Source organism: Electrona antarctica (genome assembly GCF_951216825.1).
Source record: "Electrona antarctica genome assembly, chromosome: 8".
Lineage (NCBI taxonomy): Eukaryota > Metazoa > Chordata > Actinopteri > Myctophiformes > Myctophidae > Electrona > Electrona antarctica.
In genome coordinates, this window is record NC_136789.1 from 39,859,872 (window position 1) to 39,881,767 (window position 21,896).

At 43.4% G+C, this 21,896-nt stretch overlaps 1 protein-coding gene across 1 annotated transcript; it reads right to left on the minus strand.

Moving 5' to 3' along the window:
• Positions 1 to 1,897: 1,897 nt before the first annotated feature.
• LOC306928173 (thrombospondin-2-like) lies at positions 1,898 to 17,320 on the minus strand. Its single transcript, XM_079508098.1, has 15 exons — positions 17,258 to 17,320; positions 13,138 to 13,215; positions 12,813 to 12,989; positions 10,600 to 10,766; positions 10,314 to 10,466; positions 8,853 to 9,071; positions 8,350 to 8,457; positions 7,650 to 7,776; positions 6,646 to 6,764; positions 4,950 to 5,184; positions 4,210 to 4,437; positions 3,395 to 3,666; positions 2,905 to 3,002; positions 2,616 to 2,755; positions 1,898 to 2,448 (listed from the first exon to the last, which is right to left on the minus strand). The coding sequence occupies exons 1-15, from the start codon at positions 17,298 to 17,300 to the stop codon at positions 2,441 to 2,443; spliced, it is 2,172 nt and encodes a 723-aa protein (XP_079364224.1). The 5' UTR covers positions 17,301 to 17,320; the 3' UTR covers positions 1,898 to 2,440.
• Positions 17,321 to 21,896: the final 4,576 nt, after the last annotated feature.

Here is a 21,896-nt window from a genome sequence, read left to right on the forward strand (position 1 = left end):
ATTTGATCTATCATTTAATTCCTGAGGGTTATAGTTCATGATAGCCTACCCAGAGCAATCTACAAACTTCCACTTTTACCTGGCTTTTTCTATTGACTGTATGAAAAGTTGGTATGGATTATTATTATTATTATTATTAGAAGTTAAGACATTGGGGAAATTAATGTTTTTTTTCTTTAATGTTAATGTTTTTTTCTCTAATGAAAAAAATAATAGAAATACATCTTAAAATTGTCAACGGAACCAAATCTGACTCCAAGTTTCTTTTTTTTCTTCTTCTTTTTTTGCAGCCTGCACAGACAAACACATATCTCCTCCTATGTGTGTCACCAATACCACTGTTTACCGACAGTAAGCAGTTTCACAGAGAGGAGGAAATCTATAATTAGAATAGATGGTAATCTCTGTGGTGGAAAGTATAACCATACCGGTAAGTGCATTTACGCAAGTGCTGTACCTGAGAAAAATGTTTTTTTTTTTTTACATTTCAACTCCACTGTATCTCACAAAGCAAAATATTGTACGTTCCACACCAGTGGGTCATGGGGTAGGAACTAGGAAGTGGGGGTTTTAAAAGAAACATAATACTATTTACAGCTCATGTTACAGTAGCAGTAAGATGTCAATCATTTTGGCTAATGAATAAAAGTACTTTTTGTTTTGTTTGATCGAATTATATAACAGCAATGAGGTAATATTTGTACATCATAAGTATCCTTTGTTTTCCATCTCTCTCTGAAGAAAAGGCACACAGGTCACATACGTATTACACTAAGTAGACCTACCTTAAGAATCACCATAATTTGTAGAGAATGATATGATAACGGTCAGGGGCGGCCTTAGGAATCTGGAGGCCCGTTTCATGACCAAATGGGGCCCCCATATATACCTAATTATTCTGTTGTCTTCCCAATGCTGCACATTTCACCCAGGTAATTACCAGGAAATAGGTATAACTTTAACATTGTGGGAGAGAGCAAGGCAGCGAGTGAGTGAGAGAGAGAGGGCCAAGGGTGGTGGAGGGTTGAATGACGTCCGGTGGTCAGTCGTAACTCGGAGGCCCCCTTGAGGGTGGAGGCCCGTTTCAATTGAAACTGGTGAAACATAGCAAAGGCCTCCTATGATAACGGTAGACATTGTCCAGAGCGTGCTTCTTATTTATGACACCATTATGGCTGACTGTACCTGAATTTGGGTCACTGTTCAACATGAGGTTTTGGGGGAGTCTCACTTTTTTTTAAATTAAGTATTCAAATTTATTTTGCTGCCTACATTGTACATTGGCAAGAGTTAATAAATTACATTTATTTACATATTTTCAAATTCAAAGCCTCATGAGCTGAGGGAGATGCCCCTTATTTGATGTCTGAGTCGGGGGGAGTGTTTCAGAGGCCTAAATATAACCGGCTCCGTGTCTGTCTTGTTAAACATTTGTTTTTTTCTTTCTCTGTACTGGTTTTATATGCTAAGATGGTTATTTCCATCTCACCCTGAGAATACTGTTCAGTCAACCAACATAGATCATTCTAATATCTGCCACAAAGCCAGTGATACTGAAAGCCTGATATGTTTTCAAAAACACTTAAAAGCAAATGTCCATGTTACTTTAATAATTCTCCGCAAACTCTTCCCTATATCTATTCTTGCCCTGATGGGTCAAAGCAAGCAGGTTTCATGTTACATTTATAACCATTCTTCCACATACACAGTCATACACACAAACATACGCAACATAATGTTCCCTCCAATTCTTGCTCACTCCTAATGGGTTCTTAAAAAAAGGAAAAAAGTGTTCTGTGACAGAAAACACGTGCCCATATTCGCTTCATCCGTGTGTGTGTGTGTGTGTGTGTGTGCGTGCTCGCAGAAGAAAGACTTCAGTCAGACAACTCACGAATAGATATAACCAATATTTATTATAGAATAAGAATGTGTGCATATAATATTTTATCTTGGCGTTCGGCTCTGCTACATTTTTCTCCCTGCTCGGCACAATCAAACACCATCATTAAACGTTAAGAGCAGGGAGATAGATATACAATAAAACCCCCCATGGGGAACATAAATAACAGAGCCCACCGGTGGTGCTGAGGTGGTGCTGGGAGCAAACATCACATAACAGCAACCAGGAACCATAAGCAGAAGGAAGGCAGGAAGAGCATGCAGTCTAGTGAGCTTAAGTAGCCCGCCCAATTGGTCAGCTGACTGCCACATCAGCGAATTACATGTGGGTCTTGCACACACAGCATATTAACCCCTTGAGTATATGAATGCGCCCTTGAGCACGGCATGAACCCCTCGAGTATATCTGACTGAACTAACTCCGCAGGCTACGTATCATTTACGGAGATAAATCTGTCCCTGGCCTTTACATTGGAATACCTCGAGTTCATACTTTATACAGAAAGGTGCATTCCTCAGAGCGTCCTGTGCAGCGCATTTACGCATCTGTGAGGAAAAAAGTATAATTAGTAAAAGTATTTTTTTAGTCATGATCTATTTGATTGCCATTTTATTGAGTATTTAATGGCCAGTATAATGAGCATGTTGTTTTTGTTATATAAATTATACATGACCAATGTAGCACAATATCAATATAAACCTATAATCCTTACCTCTGCATTCATACTTGAGGTCAGAGAAGTATACCATCTCTTGTGAGAAGACAAAAAGGCCTAGTCGCCCACCGGCGTATGTCTTGTCATAGATGATACCAGTGTCTGCCATGATCTTCTTACCCTCATACATCACAACTCTGTAGAAGTAAAGCACATTACATGTTGTGTGAAATTACACGGAATCACATAACGACTTGAATAATGAGTGTGAAGTAATTTTTTTTCGGATCTCTCATAATCTTTTTTTCACCCAACTACATGGAACCAGCGCTAGCCTCTAGCTCACCTAATATGTCCCGCTCTCGGCCTGTGGATTAGGTGCCATCTGTAGGCGGTGAAGTCTTTCCATCCAACATTCTTCGGGTCGTGCCAGAGAGTGCGCACCTAAGGAAGGAGACATGACCGGACAACGTTGATTTTTATTCACTATGATTCCAACACAGTTACACTATTACAAAAATAATATTGATTTTCTTTTTCTTTTTTTCTTTTTTTCAAATATTTTATATATATATTGTATATATATATTGTATTGTATATATATATATAACAAAATATATATATATATTCTTTTCTTTTTTCTTTTCTTTTTATATCTGTAATGCATGTACAACGTAACTCGAGAACCGTATATATATATATATATATATATATATATATATATATATATATACGGTTCTCGAGTTACGTTGTACATGCATTACAGACGTACACATGTACAGACGTACAGAGATGTGGTGCATTTATAGTTAGACTATATAGACTGTGTCTTATACCTGTCCTGGGGTATTGCCTGTGTGCCACAGAGCATTCCTGAGGTGCTCTCCTGGGCCAGTAGTGGAGTTTACCACCTTGATGGACAGGCCCCTGTAACCCTGTGCCTTGGTGGGCGTGATGGACCAGTAGGTCTGAGTGATCTGCTTCCACATGACCACGTAGAACCTAGAGCTGGACTGGTAGCCGAACACAAAGCCAGCGTAGTCGTCGTCTCGCTCAGTGTTGATGAAAAAGGTGCCACTGAAGTCCACTGCGTTGAACTGGTCGTAACCTGGTGAGAGAGAACCAACAGTGGTGAGAACATGACACTGTTTTGTTTCATTACTTGTTTGTACTGTATTCAGTACTGTTTCTGTATGAGTTCTCTCTCCTGATTGGATGGATTTTTGTTTACTAAAGAGCTGGGGAGATCTCTTCACTGTTACTGTATTCTAATGATTACTATGGGAATATAGAGCTATTTTGTGTGTCTGTAACAAATATCACTGTCACAAAAAAAACATGCCCCTTTTTTGCATCCTGTCTGACTGTGTTCATAATTTGTCAGTCAACTTGTTTTGGGTGATCAGTTTGTAAATTGTAATACACTAGTATCGTCTGATTAGGGAATGTTGACTGTATAATGCAAAGTAATGATATATTGATTGGAGAATCAATCACTCAGTTTATCCACTGACTAAAACCGGGAATGCATCGGGAGTGTCTTTTAGATTTGAACCACTTTAACTATTATTTTATACTTTGACTTTGATCTGCGGTCAAATACAAATCATTTCAGTGGTCCTTGACATGACATTTGTAGAATCGGCCTTACCGACGACGATGCCAGGGTCACAGTTGGCCGTCTGGACCAGCTCTTTGCCCTGGTGGCGAACCACCCAGTTGGGGTCGATTTGGGAGGTGCCTTCGGGGTCCAGCGGTACCATCTGGAACTTGCGGAAGTCTGTCTCGCTGATGTCGTCGTTCTCCGGACACACGTCGTAGATGTCTGGCACGTTGTCCAGGTCGAAGTCAGGTTTGCAAGCATCTCCACGGCCGTCACCTGTAAAAGTTACATAATTACAGTAGTATATTCATTAAATATATTCTCTGCGCTGGTATCCTAAGAGTTGAGGAGGTGTCCAATTTACTCTAATTCATGTACTAAACATAAATACTTAATATACTTAACCCATTTAGGCCTGACCTCAAAAATTAAAAAAAATCTTCTAAATCTTTTCGTTTTCTGAAATAAATATTTTCACGATTTTTCAAAAATAGCAGACCTACAAGCTCATAGCGCGCCACTCGGTGGCGCGCTATGAGCTTGTAGATCTGCTATTTTTCAATAGCTAAATTATAACATAATGTTTAAAACACCAAAAGGGGTTTCCGCCCAAAATGGGTTAAAGGAGTAGTTCACCCAAAAAACAACATATTTTCTATCAATTACACATCCCATGAAGCCTTGACTTGATGGATATGTTTTTGTCGCATTCCTAAGCCAATGATTTGATGACCAGTGGCGTCTCCTGCTGAGTCTCGTCGGTCAACAATAGCTTAACTCCAACTCACCATCAGAGTCCAGCTGGTCAGGGTTGTAGGCGAGTCTGCAGTTGTCCTTGTCATCGGGGATGCCGTCGTTATCGTCATCGTGGTCACAAGCATCTCCCGTGCCGTCCTTGTCGTGGTCAGCCTGGTTGGCGTTGGGGATGTAGGGGCAGTTGTCCAGGTTGTCCTGTTGTCCGTCGTCGTCGATGTCCTGGTTGCTGTCACACTTGTCTCCCACGCGGTCGTCGTCTGAATCCACCTGAGACGTTGGGAGTAGAGGAGAGACCATCACCACAACCAAATGAGTTACTTTGGCATTGGTGATTAACCACTTAAACTCTCTTAGTACTCTTAAATGCTTAGTGAACTAATAGTCAATCGGGGGTCGGCTCTGTATTTCCCTGCTCTTTTTTTCCCCTTGAGATTAATTATGTTACAGATGCTTTTTGAGCAACGTCTGGCGTTTGAAATGACGACATATGGCAGCCAAGTCTATGGACTTTTAACCCATTCCGGGGCGGGAACCCCTTTTGGTGTTGGACGGGAACCCCTCTTGGGGTTCTGTACAGTATGTACAGTATTACAAAATTAAAAATATTTGATGCTGGTATAACTAAGTACTGCACCCATAAGTCAGGTTTTCAAGGCATTTTTAGAATCGGCCTCAATCCAAAATGGGTTAATGTATCTCTTGACACCATCACACGACTCCTTGCTTCTCCTACAACAATTTTCTTGGCAATAGAAGCCTCCTTACTACAAGTATGCAGAACCACACACACACACACACACACACACACACACACACACACACACACACACACACACACACACACACATACACACACACACACACACACACACACACACACACACACACACACACACACACACACACACACACACACACACACACACACACACACACACACACACACCCCCACCCCCGGTGTAATGCAGCTGGGGTTAAGTGATGGAGGGAAGGAATGAGAGTGTTGCGAGGGGCATTGTCTATAAAGGGCCAAAACATTTGGACAAGATATTTCACACATGTACTTTTCAAAGAACAAAACCCTTTGAAACTACACGTGTGTAGTTTCCCCCCCCCCTCTTTTTACAGAGGTCTACTGTTCCAGCATTCCTACTCTTCAGTGTACCGTGGCACAGGTGGACTGGGCCAGGCCATAGTTTGCCGATGGACCATGCACACAGCACAAGGCCATCATTTTCCACAGCAATTTACCATATTCATGTGGTGGACATTTTATTCTTTTGTCATGCTTGGGGGCTGCAGGACACCCTACCTTGTCTGATTATGGTCAATAACCAGCCAAGGACCTCTTCTCGCACTCTGGCAACATCAACTAACGTCAATGGGCCATTGAAAAGGTCCCCCAGCCCCTAGCACGCCTTATTGAACTGATGTGCCCTTGGGCTTCGCATGGGATTTGCGCCAACCTTCCACGTAACATGCTAAAGCCTAATCGGCTACACAGGGCCAATCAGTAATGCTTAATGTATGCTCTGTCGCATGCCAAAAATACCAGACCTAGTGTGAGTATGAATCTGGTGCTCCCTTTCAGCTGAAAAAGAGAGAGTTGCTGAGCTATAGAGAAAGGCGGGTGAACCGGAATGAAACAGAAGGGTGGAGTGTGTGTGTGTGTGTGTGTGTGTGTGTGTGTGTGTGTGTGTGCGCGCCTGCCTGTGTGTGTGTACACACCTGGTCAGGATTATGTTCCAGGGGGCAGTTATCACATATGTCTCCAACCCCGTCCAGGTCCGTGTCCCTCTGGTCAATGTTGTCCACATTTGGACAGTTGTCCTTTTCATTCAGAATGCCTGACGGATAAATATAGCATTTATGTTAAAACAGACACAGTTACTCAGTGGTTCCACCCACTATTATTATACCTTTAATGATTATATAATTATTTTAGTTTTCAGTGTGGTTTACAAAGCGTAACAGTCACCCATTCACACACTGACAACAAAAGCAACCATGCAAGGCACCACCTGCTCATCGGAAGCAGTGATGGCCGATCCGGGAACCTTCTCATTCTCAGATGTCCACTGCCACCCAGGCTATAACATACTGTATTTCTGTCTCGGTTTGTAATATAATTTAGATTCAGTTTTAGTTTTGACTCATATTAGTTCCAGGGTCAGATTGAATGATATGCAGCAATTATTTGTCTGATTTGATCTAAACTAGGTAAAGTAGATAAAGTAGTTCATACGGAAGAAGTTATTCAGTTTTTGAAAATCCATTCACTCTTTTGGTGTTATACATTGTTACATGTTACAACACTGGTTCCAACAGAGTTTGATTTGTACAAAATAAATAACACTTAAGCTCTATACAAATAGCAAAAATAACCATCAACCAGCAATTAAAAATCACACCCGTGTGAACTGAGTGGTGCAAGGTCTTATATAGTCTGATCAGCGATGTCAGTGTCCCCCCCCCCCCCCCCCCCAAGCAAATCAACCTTGCCAACAGACACGGACAGGACATCATCCTCACCATCTCCATCAATGTCCACAGACACAGACATCATCCTCACCATCTCCATCAATGTCCACAGACACAGACATCATCCTCACCATCTCCATCAATGTCCACAGACACAGACATCATCCTCACCATCTCCATCAATGTCCACAGACACAGACATCATCCTCACCATCTCCATCAATGTCCACAGACACAGACATCATCCTCACCATCTCCATCAATGTCCACAGCGCAGGCATCTCCCTCTCCGTTGTAGGGGCAGTTGTCGCAGTGGTCGCCCACACCGTCGTGGTCGTAGTCGTCCTGCCGGGGGTTGTAGATGGACGGGCAGTTGTCCTGTTTTGGAGGGACACGGGGTGATGTAAAAGACATCAAGGTTAAGTCGTTTGGACAGTGACGGGGAACGAGGCAGATGGCTGACTTTCAGCCAGGGAGAGAATTAACGGACGTGCACTTTCACACTTTCCGCCCCCTAACATCTTATACCCTATATATACTTTACTTTCAAACTCAACTCTGTACCTTCAGCCACTTGGTCTGATACGTTGCAAGCTTGTAGAATGGCTATTTCTGCCGAATGTACGCCCCAGAATAGGGCCGCAGTGGTTCATGTGGTTGGAATCACACCAGATTCTGGTTTCGGTGCGCGTCACTTGCTGTGGCTCTATTTTACAGCTGGGAGGGGGAGAATGCCCCCCCCCCCCCCCCCCAACGACCCCCCCCCCCCCCCCCCCACCCCATACACACACGCCAAAACCTTAACACACACACACACACACACACACACACACACACACACACACACACACACACACACACACACACACACACACACACACACACACACACACACACGACAATGACTAAACCCAACCTTTATCATCACTTGACTATTCAATAGCTGCTTACCCTGTCATCAGGGATGCCATCGTTGTCATCGTCATCATCACAAGCGTCTCCAATGTCGTCCTTGTCATAGTCTTCCTGACCTGAGTTGGGGAGGTTGGGGCAGTTGTCCTGGAGTAGAGGAAAACACCAGGTTAGACGTAACGTGTCACAGTCAGACATTATAACAGACATATATCATTTATATTCTGTAAAGCGCATTTAACCATTAACCCTCAATAGACAGCTTTGGCCTGCTGGCTTAACCTTAAGGAAAACAAAGCCTGTCTCTATCTGACTCTCCTAGACTTAACTCAGACCTAAAATGCTCTGGGGCGAAAACCTCGCCATACCCCTAATTACATAGTTACGGTACTTTACACCACTGCCACTAAAATCTACAGTGTCTACCTTCTAACTATCTAATACTTGTAGTGGAGTAAAAAGTGCAATATTTTCCTCTGAGATGTAGTGGCATTGACATTTAAAGTACCATACTTGAGTAAATTCACCATTGGTAGCTATACCTTCTTGCAGTGGTAGGTGGCGTTCTCCACACACACCAGGTCAGCGTTAGGCCATCCGTCCAGGTCAGTGTCCTCCCCACAGATGTGTCCGTTCCCGGCGTAGCCAGGCTTGCACTCGCAGCGGAACATTGGGTCAGCGAAGTGTCCCAGGTAGTTACAGCGGACGTCCTTGTTGCAGTCGTGGCTTCCGTCCAGGCATGGGTTGCGGGGCGTACACACCTGGAAGATGAGGTGAAGGATTGTTACGGAGGGTTCAGATCCAGAGCATTCTGTTCTTGGCTCTGAGAAGTACCCATTGATCAAAATGAAGGAGTGTGTTGGGCACTATGTCAGGTTTATATCTGTCCACCATTGCATAAACTAGGCTTGGGCGATGTGAGTTGAAATTAGTGCCTAAGTAATAATACCTGATTATGTGAATCATTATTTTATATAGATTCTATTAATCATGATGTCCATTTATGCTTTTTCCACTGTTGTGGATTTGTAAAATGTGAAACAATGTATATAGTGATATTTGATTAGTTGATTTGATGACCATGTTGTGTTGGTTCCACCCACTGACTAGTAACGTGACCCGTGGGTGTCTATTTAAATGGGTGGATCACTCACATCTCGAGTTTGACCAGATGAAGAGCCTTGGCTCGAAACGTCGTCAGTAAAGTATAACTTTTGGAGCAGATGAGTGTGCAGGTTCTCTTCTCTTATTCTAATGTCATTTTTGAGCCCAGCACCTCTACTAAGTGATGTGCGTATTCTATTAGTTTGTGTAGGTCAAATTAGTATCACAATTATTTCAAACGTTTGCCTTCAGTACGTTAATTGAACGATTCTTATTTTTTGAAATAGTGAAATATCTACACCTTCACAACGTGTTGTGATGCTACATGATGGGATCTTGTAGACCGGTGCTATAGAGCGTCGCAGTCCCGCCCCTTACCATGGACCAGGAAATGATTCTCCGTTCATTTTCCTCATAGACATTTCAGAAAGTATTTATTTAAAGACGTTTACGCCGCGGACAAAGCCAACTCGAGTCGTGACAAATCATGACAACAAACACAATTTTTGGGGCCGAAAAAATTATTAGAAAGAAGAAAAAAACGGCAGGTTACAACACTTCTTTTGTTGTTTTTCTTCTTTTTAATTATTTGTTTGGTCCAAAATATTGTTTGTGTTGTCATGAGTTGTCACGACTCGAGTTGGCTTTGTCCGCGGCGTAACCGTCTTTAAATAAATACTTTAAGAAATGTCTATGGGAAAAATGCATTGGGATTCATTTCCTGGTCCATGGTAGGGGGCGGGACTGCGACGCTCTATTGTCGCCACCATTGCACCACAGAGTACAATACTAAGTGGTTGATCAGACTAATCAATGTAATTGATGGACAGACGGCTCCATAGACAAGATGGACAGACAGACAGACAGACAGACAGACAGACAGAAAGAATGGTACATGCCTGTTTCTTAGCAGCAGCTTCCTCCACTCCCTTGCTGAAGGGCTGGGATCCAGAGTAACCGGGCGGGCAGGGCAGGCAGTTGTAACCAGGGATGGTGTTCTCACAGCGGTGAACACCATTCAACTCAAAGCAAGCGTCAGGGACCTCTTTGCACTGTTTTTGTGTTTAGAAACCACAGATTGCATTGTCACAAAGTGATAGATAGATAGATAGATAGATAAATAAATAACGAAGGGGGACAAATACACTTACACAAACAAATAATTGAAAGTGTAAGAAATCTCACCTCATCAATGTCCTTGCATTCGATGCCATTGCCGGTATAGCCGGCCGGACACTCCCCACACTTCCAAGAACCATCGGGTAAGCTGGTGCACTTGGCTCCAGCAAAGCACGGATTTGACAGACACCCGTCTGTCAGCGCATACCGATTCCGCCTGGATCTGACCACGTCTTAAAAGCAAAAAGCAGTTTGATTTTACACTTGAGCGGCTCTGGAGTGCTGCTGGAGTGTTGCCATGTCTGTTTGCTGTTTATTATAAGCGGCTTCTTTTTCTGCAAAGTTGCTTGTAAATATTGGTAGTTGTGGTTGCTTTTCTTGTTTCTAAAGTGCTTATTTGGGCTTTTCTCCTAATGTTGTTTAAACCAGTGATCCTCACACAGCGACATTCCCATGTCAAGGACCCCAGATGAATGCATTTGCCCAACTAAGCCAGTGACCCCCATGACAGATTTGTGTTTTTAAATGTTTCAATAACATTTTTCAAAAATATTCTTATTGTCACTTTTTTCAAAGATTACTTTTGAAAATAGCAGATCTACCAGCTCACAATGCATCACATTCATTCATTAAAACAATGAACTCTGACTGCAGGGGGATATATATTTATAATGATCATTATAACAATGTGCAAGAAAATATGTAAAAAGAAGGAAGAACTTTATATTTGTGGACAATCAAAATATGCTGGAAATTTTAATGTGGTGTCATTAAAAGGAATCTTGATATGGCAGACTCACTATCTAGAAAATAAAAACATGGCACTTCATTTAAAATAGGTTGTAGACCCCTGTTATATGCGATTATTTTGGGAGTATGTTTATAGACCTATTTACTTGTTTCTATGAGACATGGCAACAGCGAGCTTTCTGGCTTTCTCGTTGAGATTATAAAGGGTTATATATCGCTCATTTCTAAACCTTTTTTAAAAATTAAAACATCTCCATAATCACTGGGTAGTTTGCTTTCATACGCTGTATCACACCCGACTCAATTCTTCTTCAATAAAATGCTACGAGCGAAGACCATAACATTGGGGCCGCAGCAATACGCATGGCGCACGTATGGCATTTCAACTCATTCCTTCGTCGTGACTCGAATGAAATAAAATAAAATAAACGTTATTTTACTGGTGTTTTTCAATAGAAACAAATAAATAGCGTGTGTGCAACAGTCAGTGCATATACGTGCATGCACTATAGGCTATATTTCCTCCTTGTCGGGATGGTGAGCTTAGCTCTTCACAGCCCGTTTGTCTTTCATATTATTCTTATAATATTTGATATTATAAACACTCATGGTTCTCTCATTTCTCAGCCGTTTTTTAAAATGTAAAAATCCCCACATTCCTTAGGAATCTTGCTTTCATTCGCTGTATGGTATATGGTTCTATTTTTATCGAATTAAACAATATCAAACGAACTTGTATGTTCGGGGGTTAGACGATTCTGGGAACATTACGCATGGATTGCCAATTTGCCAGCCAATGCTGCGTATCTACTCGCAGTTCCATTCCGATCTGAAAGGTATAGGTAGGTGCCATTTCAAAGGCTTAGTTATTCATTTATGAATCAAATGAACTAGAATAAAGATTTTTACAGCTGTTTTTCATGCTTAGAACAGAAACAAATGAAGTGATGATGTGCGTATATCTCCCTCCCTTAGCATATGGCTGCGCCGCTGTAATGACTTTCCAATGAACACTGCAAGTTACTTAACAAAATAGAGACATAGGCCTACAAGCTATGCACATCATGGCTGTGACAGCTTGTGGATATGTTCTGGGTGTCCTTGGCATCACCAACACACTCTTTGCCACCGTATTTGGGACCAGGGTCATTGCACAGACGTTTACGTGCCTGGACCCCACCTCCACAGGTGACTGTGCAGGTGTCCCACGGTGACCATGGTCCCCAGTTGCCATTGACTGAGGAAGATATGACATGATAATCTGTTATGCTGAACATGTGAATGCAGCTGGTTGGGCAACCCAGGAATATAAACGAGTGTAAATAAGTTAAATCAGTGGTTCTCAACAGGTTCCAGGGAGTTCCCAGCTAAATGATTGATAGTTGGAAACCAAATGGACTCTTACAGGTCTGTAACTCCAAGAGTGTACTCTCCGAGTTAAAATTACCTGAAACTCCTCGAAATGAAAGACAATTGGGAATCACTGAGTTATCATCACTGAGTTAAATTAAATCAATAGGGGGCCCTACTGGTGCATGGAGATTTCTGGCACTTCTTAGTCTGCCGGCCCTCTCCCTCGCAGTCCTTGCCTCCCAGCAGGGGGGTGGGGGAGTTACAGAGGCGGATACGGGTGATGCCGCCGGCGCCGCAGGTGACGGAGCAGGACGACCATGGCGACCAGTGGCTCCAGCTGCCGTCTTGCTTGACTGGAGGTCACAAAAACAGGTCGAAGGTCAGAGATTAGGAGTCAGAGGGAACAGACTGGTCTGGAAGGGCTAGTGCAAAGTGAGGTCAAATTCAGTAACAGCAGTGACTGCATCGTGGATGTGAGTGGGGTTCGCATGTTTAACTCACAATGGTTGGACAGCTCTTTGACCATTCCCTTCAGCTCGGCCAGGTCCTCACAGGAGAAGCCACACACCATCTGCAGATCTACGCGCACGCACGCACGCACGCACGCACACACACACACACACACACACACACACACACACACACACACACACACACACACACACACACGTTAGTGCTTCACTGCTTGGTGATTGCTTGGTTGACATGTGCATTTCAAAAGTAAATCGTTCTTGCTTATTGTTGAACTTGTGTTCTATTTTATTTTTGAGTGGTGTAAACCACTCCTACAACTGGCTTTGTTAGTCTGTCTGTGCTCAAAAAATGAGCATGGTTGCTATGGTCACCCAGTTCACACGGGTGTGATTTCATTACGTCAGACATTATTTCATTACGTCAGACATTATAGCCTGATCAGACCACAGCTGATCAGGCTATATAATACCTTACACCACTCAGTTCACACGGGTGTGATTTTTACTATTCATTTTATTTTTACTTTTGGGCTTAGTGTGGTCAGTTATACGTTAACTGTTGTCTTTACTCCAGATTAGAAGTAGCCTGGTAGAACCACGCCCCCTGCTGGACAACATTTGCATTCTGCCAGCTGAGTGGAGGGAACTCAGTACTGCCGCAATCTGGCGGAGTCAGGTAGGTTAGAAGCAGACTGGCTGAGGAACAGTGTGTGAATTCACATGGCACAGCCTCAGCAGCAGTGTTTACCTTTAGTCTTATTGCCAGCGTGCTCTGTTCTGATTGCTGAGGAGCAATTGAGATTCTCCAGGGTCATGGTATCAGTCGGTATGGCTGAAAAAAACCACAACAACAAAAAGATAATGTAAGCCAACCAGTAACAATCACGAGCCTCAAGCAAACTCTCCAGCTGGTTCATTTAAGGAATATAAGTGCATTACGAGTGACAGGAAAATTGTTCTTGGTGTAGTAGGATATCAAACACACCCACATTATCTTAAATCACAATGAAAGTGATTAAGGTAATGTGTTCCAGCCATCAGGGGCGGCAGGTTCCTCTAACGGCAGTGGGTGCCCCCCGCCCCGCCTCCCTGCCCTCCCCCCCCCGCCGCAGCGGGGGAAAAAAACATTTTTTTGGTACTTTATAATTTACAGTTTGCTAATAAATACAGTGGTGCACGCTTTCAGTTCACAACAATTAACGAACACATTACATTGTTTCAGCATCTTGTTTCAACATTTCAGCATGATCAACAGTAAATAATTAAATTGTTTCAGCCATAAGCGGCGGGTGGATTTTACCTTTAGCTAGGTGGGACGACGACGACGCAGATTTATTTATTTATTTCCCCCAGATGGTCTAACAATGTCGTGATTTGACCAATTTATTACCAATCTCGTACACCATTGCTCACGAAAGCAAGATCCTTGACCCAATTACAGCCACTGCATCTTACCTTTTAATTAAAGTAAAAGTAGTCTGAGGAAAAGGAACAGTTCCCCGGACATTGCTTTGGGATATTTTGGCTGAGATGGCTCTGTTTGTCAAGTCTCAAGTCATGGCTCTTTACCATAGAGTATATATATAAGCTCTTTACAGACGGGCCGACGGTACACAGACAGCAGCCTCTCCGCTGACTGTGTTAGTGTTGTGTTGCTGCAGGAGACGGAGTGTGAATGAACCGTGCGGTCACTGGAACAAAGCCACCGTATTAGCATTTGAATACCTGTTCTGTGAACACCGTAAAGGTGTGTGCCTACGTGACAAAATGACCAGGGGGAGGGGATCTTCAGCCTTAATCTCAGTGGGTGCTATTTGGCTTATTATTTTTTCAGTGGGCGCCCAAGCCCTCAGGCACTCCCAAAGTTGACGCCGCTGCCAGCCATAGACTATTAGACTGGCATATATTTTCTAATGGGAGTCCGCAGGCTAATAAGTGTCAATTCGGGGGTCCTTGACGTGGAAAAAGTTTGGGAACCACTGCTGTAGAGACCTAGTTTCAACCATGAGCATCACAACAAAACAAAACAAACATATTCCATGGTGTTCATGATGATGACAATATGAACGTACATACGCAGCTCTCACAGTGAGCATAATTCACACAATATACATCTGTACTTGTCAAGGAATATAGCAGATCTACAAGCTCATAGTGCGCCACCGAGTGGCGCGCTATACGAGCTTGTAGGTCTGCTATTTTATTTAAATCGCATGCTCTGATGACTGACAATGGCCGCGGTTACATGCAGGCTGATCATTCCGAATAAATACTTCCGAATAAAATGCATCCGAAGTAATGTTTTTTGCTGCGTGTTTACATGGGAAATGGTCATTCTGAATGAGCGTTTACAAGGAGATGTGATATAAGACATGATACATGTTAATTCACGTGAAGAGAGAGAGAGAGAGAGAGAGAGACTGTTGAACACACACACACACACACACACACACACGCCTAGCCCCATATGTGCCCTCTCCCTACAACACACGCCAAGCGTTGTAAGCGCTGATCTACAGGCTGACAACGTGTCCCATCTGTACATCGCATAAAGCATATAATGCATAGCTTATCTGCACGATACACCATCGCCGCATCATTATGGCATAAAGTAGGCTACCAATTGGGTGTTTAATACTAGATTGATTGCAGGCAGCTGGTCATCAATACAATTAAACTGCAAAGCCGTTATGTTTCATGACGTTTTGGTTGCAACTTGGAATAGGCAAGTTATAAAAGTTTAAAGGGATAGGATGCACATAGGATAGCGATAATAGCGTATTCTTGGGAATGTGTGTGTGCGTGTGTGTGTGTGTGTGTGTGTGAGAGAGAGAGATTACTGAACAGCGGACTGACGGGATTTCGTCCTCTCTCTCCTCCGTCTTTCTGTGAGTCCCCCGATGCACTTAGCCTACAGTAGCATGAAGCATCCAGATACATATAGGCTGGCTATATAACCTATAGGCCTTTCAAACATGAAACATGAAAATTATCAGAGTGATACCCAACTCGGGACGGTTGGATCTTTGAACACTCACAGATTTCGGATCTGCAAAATGCACGAAATAACGCGCTCTATGTGCAAACTCCTCGGCGCGCCTTGGATATGAGCGCCTTGGAGTTGGAGCGCCTTGGAAATGAGCATGCTCAGAAAGACCAGAATGAATTTACATCCGAAGCAGTGTATACATGAGTCCAATTTTCTTTCAATCGCATTGAACATCGGAATAATCCGGCCAGTGACATCGGAATGGTTTTTAAATCGCATCGAGCATTTTCATTCGGATTTAAGTTTTTGTAGGTGTTTACATGACAACGTTTAATAGGATTTAACTTCTATTCGGAATTAAGAGGGGTTGAAAGACCTCATGTAAACGTACCCAGTGGGTACGAGGTGATGTTCCAGAGCCCAGCGGGAGCTTTCCTTTGCTGCACCTGTTTCCTGTCTCTCTAGTCTACAGGGCTGTCAATACAAGCACCGTTGGTTTGTGATTCACAAACTATAACATGCCAAGACCTAGAGCCGTACACATCACTATGGAGAAATGGATTGATTCGATAAATAAATGGATGGAGATTTTCAATAAATGAGTGATCGCAGCCACACCCAGCCTATAGCCTATAATTGTAGGCTCCCCAGCCAAATGATTGACACTTACAGTTGGAACCGAATGGGCCCTTACGGATCAGTAGCTCTGAGAGTGTACAAATGGAACCAAAAGGGTTCATTTGGTTGCACGTGTACTCAGAGTTATGGGGGTCCTTGAAATAAAATAAAACCTTTGAGCAGCAGCGGCTGCAGCGCTGTAATATAAAATTCACACACTGTTGAGACGTAGTTTCAGGAGCATCGTAACAAAACTGTACAAGAAGTCAAAACATGATGATGACAACATCGTATATATGAGCTCTCACAGTGAGCATAATTCACACAATATACATGTCAATGAATCCACTACACTCTCTTCTCACTCTCTCTCTCTCACACACACACACACACACACACACACACACACACACACACACACACACACACACACACACACACACACACACACACACACACACACACACACACACACACACACAATTACTTTTCTTAGCTTTGAGCCTCAGTGTATTTTCAGGACCACATCAAGCTGGTTTACCTGAGCTCCAAAGCAGGAGGAACACTATCACGGTCTCATCCATGTCTGGAATCACGCACACTGGATTCTCAACTGGAACTTCACCGATCTGCACCGACTGGTTCTGGCTGGGATTCTGGTCAACACTCTCTGTCGTCTGTGTGTTTTATTAGTGACAGCTCATCATATCTCTGGGATGTGGCTTTTTATGTAAATTCACAACTTTCTAGTGGACAACAAGCTAAAGCTCCTCCTGTCAAAACATGATGATGACAACATGAACTTTACATACCGTATGTGAGCTGTCACAGTGAGCATAATTCACACAATATACATCTGTACATGTCAATGAATCCACTACACTCTCTCACTCTCGCTCACACACGCACGCAGGCACGCAGGCACGCACGCACGCACGCACACACGCACACACACACACACACACACACACACACACACACACACACACACACACACACACACACACACACACACAAATGTTTGTGCAGATACCTGCAGAGATGGTGGTTGCAGATAGGCAGGTGCTTTTTGCCAGGCTCAGGCTTGTCGTCAGGTTGAAGGTTTCACACCTAAACATGATGTACAGCCTGCTCTGTGACCACATCCTCTCCCCCAATGACCAGAAAAGGTGCTCTGATCAGCATCTTCTAAAAGCAAACATTATGGTCGTTTCTCAGAATGTAAAAAACAAAAGAGAAACACAAAAAGTTGTGCCTATTTCTTCAAAGGAACACCTAAGGCCTGATGGCGGACAGTTTGTGTCAGGCTGTGTCATTATGTAACTGTAGACGTCCTATAGCCACTGACTAGGTGTTGAAGACCTGCATGTCCCCTTTGCATTGTAGATGAAAAGCTCCTTTAGCCCTATATGACTCTCAACCTTTTTCATTTCAAGGACCTCCGGTTTGATAATAGGCCATGAACACCCATTTAAATATCTTCATATCTGTTTATTTAACTCTGGGAATGTACAAATGGAATCAAATGGAAAGGCGTCCATTTAAATTAAGCACATAATTATCAGCTAGATGGCTACTTCAACCAATTAGATTTCTTCCTCGAAACGACCTGTTGTATAATGTGCATGCAAGGCACCAACCTGCACATCGGGAGCAATTATAGGGGTTCAGTGTCTTGCTCAAGGACACTTCTCTGGGGGAGTCCAGGATCTAACTGGGAACCTTGTGATTCCGATCTGGCCGTTCTACTGGCCACTCTACCCCTGAGCCACTGTCGCTATTATTTCCAAATAACGACGTGGGTTACATTATGACTAAAAGCAACTCCAGAGAATTAAATGGCCTTTAAATGTTGCAAATTGGTGGAATACAACATACATTACTTATAGTACTTAGAAGGAATATAGACAAAACCTCAGAGAACTAATAACCATTTACATTTTGTGTTGTGTATAATAACTAGTGTAACAGTTGGCCGAGTGGTCAAGGCTCCAAAGAACAGTTCATAAGTCCAAGAATGTAGATGTTTCGTATTTCAGAACGAACATACATCGCATGGATGCAACTGGGACGTATCCTCAGTGATGTATCCCAAGGTCATCAGGGTTTCGGGTCTCGCGAACATCATACCCCTCACTCAGGTGACCCAGCCGGGGTGATCAAGTCTCGACTTACGTCCCAGTAGTTACCCTCGATCAGACCCACTAGGGAAAGACCAGGGCCACACAATCCGTTGGAACAACTCCGGAACTACTATGCCGGGACTGAGAGGTACAATTCTGGTATGTGGAGGGTCTAGGCTCTGTGGGTTGCCTCCTGTCCGGGCCCCTCCTACGTCTCACCAGGTCCACTCCTGCTCTCACCAGGAGTATAGCGAGGACCTGTGTGTTGCACCAGACTCCCAGCACCAGACACTTCATTCAGGAGTGATGGATTATTGAGCCGCAATGGTTCTGCAGGCTCCACTTGCGGCCCGAATTGCCCTCCTAAAGGCCTCATCGAAGGTTTTTGGGCTTCCTCCTTACGGAGGATGCAGGCTGGGGCGCTAACCCATACAGCTCTCCCTTGGTGTTGACTACATGTTAGTCTCAGACTCTGTTTAGACAGAGACGTTTTAAAAGATATCACGGAGTCTGTGTCAAAAAGTTGACCGTATACACTTCATCGAATCAATTATGTGTCTACACTACAACAACCAAAACGGCCACCGGCCCTGAATGCTCCTGTTGTATATATGGCCAGTCGGTAGGTGGTGCTGTAGCACTAGCTGGCACAAAACCCCAAAAAGAGAGAAGAAGACATGTATTGTCATCTGGTCAATCAGAACGTTTGTTGTTCTGTTTCAAAAATATTCCACATTTGTCACTTTGTTTTCCACTATATATATTTTTAAATATCAGATCTACAAGCTCACAACGCGTCGTAACACGACGCAAACTTGTAGATCTGCTATTGTCAAATAACCTGGTCGCTTTTGGGGTTGTTTTCATAGGTAACAAGACAACTCACCCCTTTTCCGTTTTCCTCCCGGAATTTTCCCCAGTGAGGGGTGGGAGAGGCTGGACAGCAGACGGCTGGACTTTGAATTTCTCTAACTATAAACATTCACGACAGCAGACAGCCTAAGTACAAATATATTTATGAAAAGCTACTCCAGTGAAGTCTGTTCACAGAAGTTGTTGTAGGCTATGTGGGTATTAAAGTAGATAAGACGCGTCAAATGGAGTCTGTACGGCTGGAGATAAACGGACACATGACGTGGGTGGGAGAGCAGATTTTGTGTGTTTCTCTAACTATAAACATTCACGACAGCAGACAGCCTAAGTACAAATATATTTATGAAAAGCTACTACAGTGAAGTCTGCTCACAGAAGTTGTTGTAGGCTATGTGGGTATTATCTGACGAGGTACCATTTGAGTGGGAAAAACCTTACATATACTAAATAATACTAAATTGTTTATAGGGTCAATATAAGTAAAATAATATAGCCTTTCCACAGGAGTATCTTTTTATATTTTTCCAAAAAGAATACAAACAGCCAATAGCATATTACAAAGTTATCCCCCTCGCTGGGGAAAATTCCGGGAGGAAAAACGGGCAGGCACCGGGGTGAGTTGTCTTGTATTCGTTTTCATAGACCTGGTTGCTTATTTCTCTCACACGATCTGGCAACACTGCAGCCGATCCAATGTAAACAAAAACAGACAGGAGAATGCTATTCTCCATGTCCACTTGTTGCCGATGGTGGTGGTGTGTAGGAGCAGTACATTTAGCTGTAAAAGCCCTAACTATTAACTATTTTCTGCAGGACAAATGCAATGAATACAACGCTGGGTGCTGCCATCTTTGTTTATTATTGTTTGGGGGTGGCGCATGCTTAAAACACATGTGGGCTTTTGCGTCATCGGTTCAGGAAATATGCGGATTTGGATGTCTACACAGTGGCGCAAAAGTTGTGGTTTCATATTTATCCACTCTGGGACCCGGTTTAAAAAATGAACGGATTCATTCACCGTTTTGGTCGGCAAAGTGTAGATGAAAGGGAAAAACGATTAGAAAGTTATGCGGTTTGACTGCGGATCGTCTCTGTGTAAACACCCTCTCAATCTAACTGAGCATTTCCCAGTCCCTTAGGCCTATATAGCCTACCAAGTGAGACCCACCCACAATGATTAGTAATTGGCATAATCAACTCAAACAAGGTAAACCATGTCAGAGTTAGACTAACTAGACAATTACCCACTTCCTTAACAGACTCTGAATGTATTTCAAGGCATCAAATAAATCCCAAAACAATAACAGAATTTGGCAACACAGATACCATTATAGGCAACAAACATCCCTGGCAAACACCTCCAGGCCAGCTTGATGACAGTCAATTAATGGATACAGCTGTGCAGTGTGTTTGTCATGTCAGTTTCACACTTTGGGGGGTCTTTTATAGGGGATTCACACTAAGAGGGACTGAATCTGTTTCATTGGAACCGTTTCCGAATACGGTTGCCTGGTCCCCGATGGCCATGATTCACAACAGCGCACCCGGGTACACTTGCATATAACACACTTTAATCCTCCAGATGGTGGTGTGCTTGATGGCTGGCGGGCACAGACACTGACCATCAACTCTGCGACATTGTCTCCAATAAATCCAGACACACTGCATTGCATTGCCTCTTTGGCTCTTTGCCGTTATACTACTTCACTGTCAGCCTGCCTGCTATTCACTGTGTCAGTCAGTTATGTGCTCCAGTGTCGTGTTTGATATTAGTTTGCTATGGATTCTACTTTAGCATTATTATTATTTTGTTTTAATTTGGAAACTATGCCAAGCAAAGCCCAAGAGCCACGTGTAGTCTGCAGAATAACATCAGTGCGTACTGCGGTGCTGCGCGTATACGCAGATTCAACAGCAGACGGGCGGCGTTGAGAAATGCGCTGGTGTTACGCGTCGTGCAGCGTCTGTGTGTTTTTTTTTGTTGACGCTTGGCTCGTCGACTAGAGATTATGTCACGTTCTAAAAAAACACAGTCCACTTATAGGTACGCATGCATTCACATTGGAACGATCCGTATCTGAATACACTTCAACGGTCCAGAGACCCGCCCCCCCATGCGGTCCCGGGGACGGTTGGGCGATCCGCTCCCGGGAACGGTACGCATCATTCACACTACCACAACAT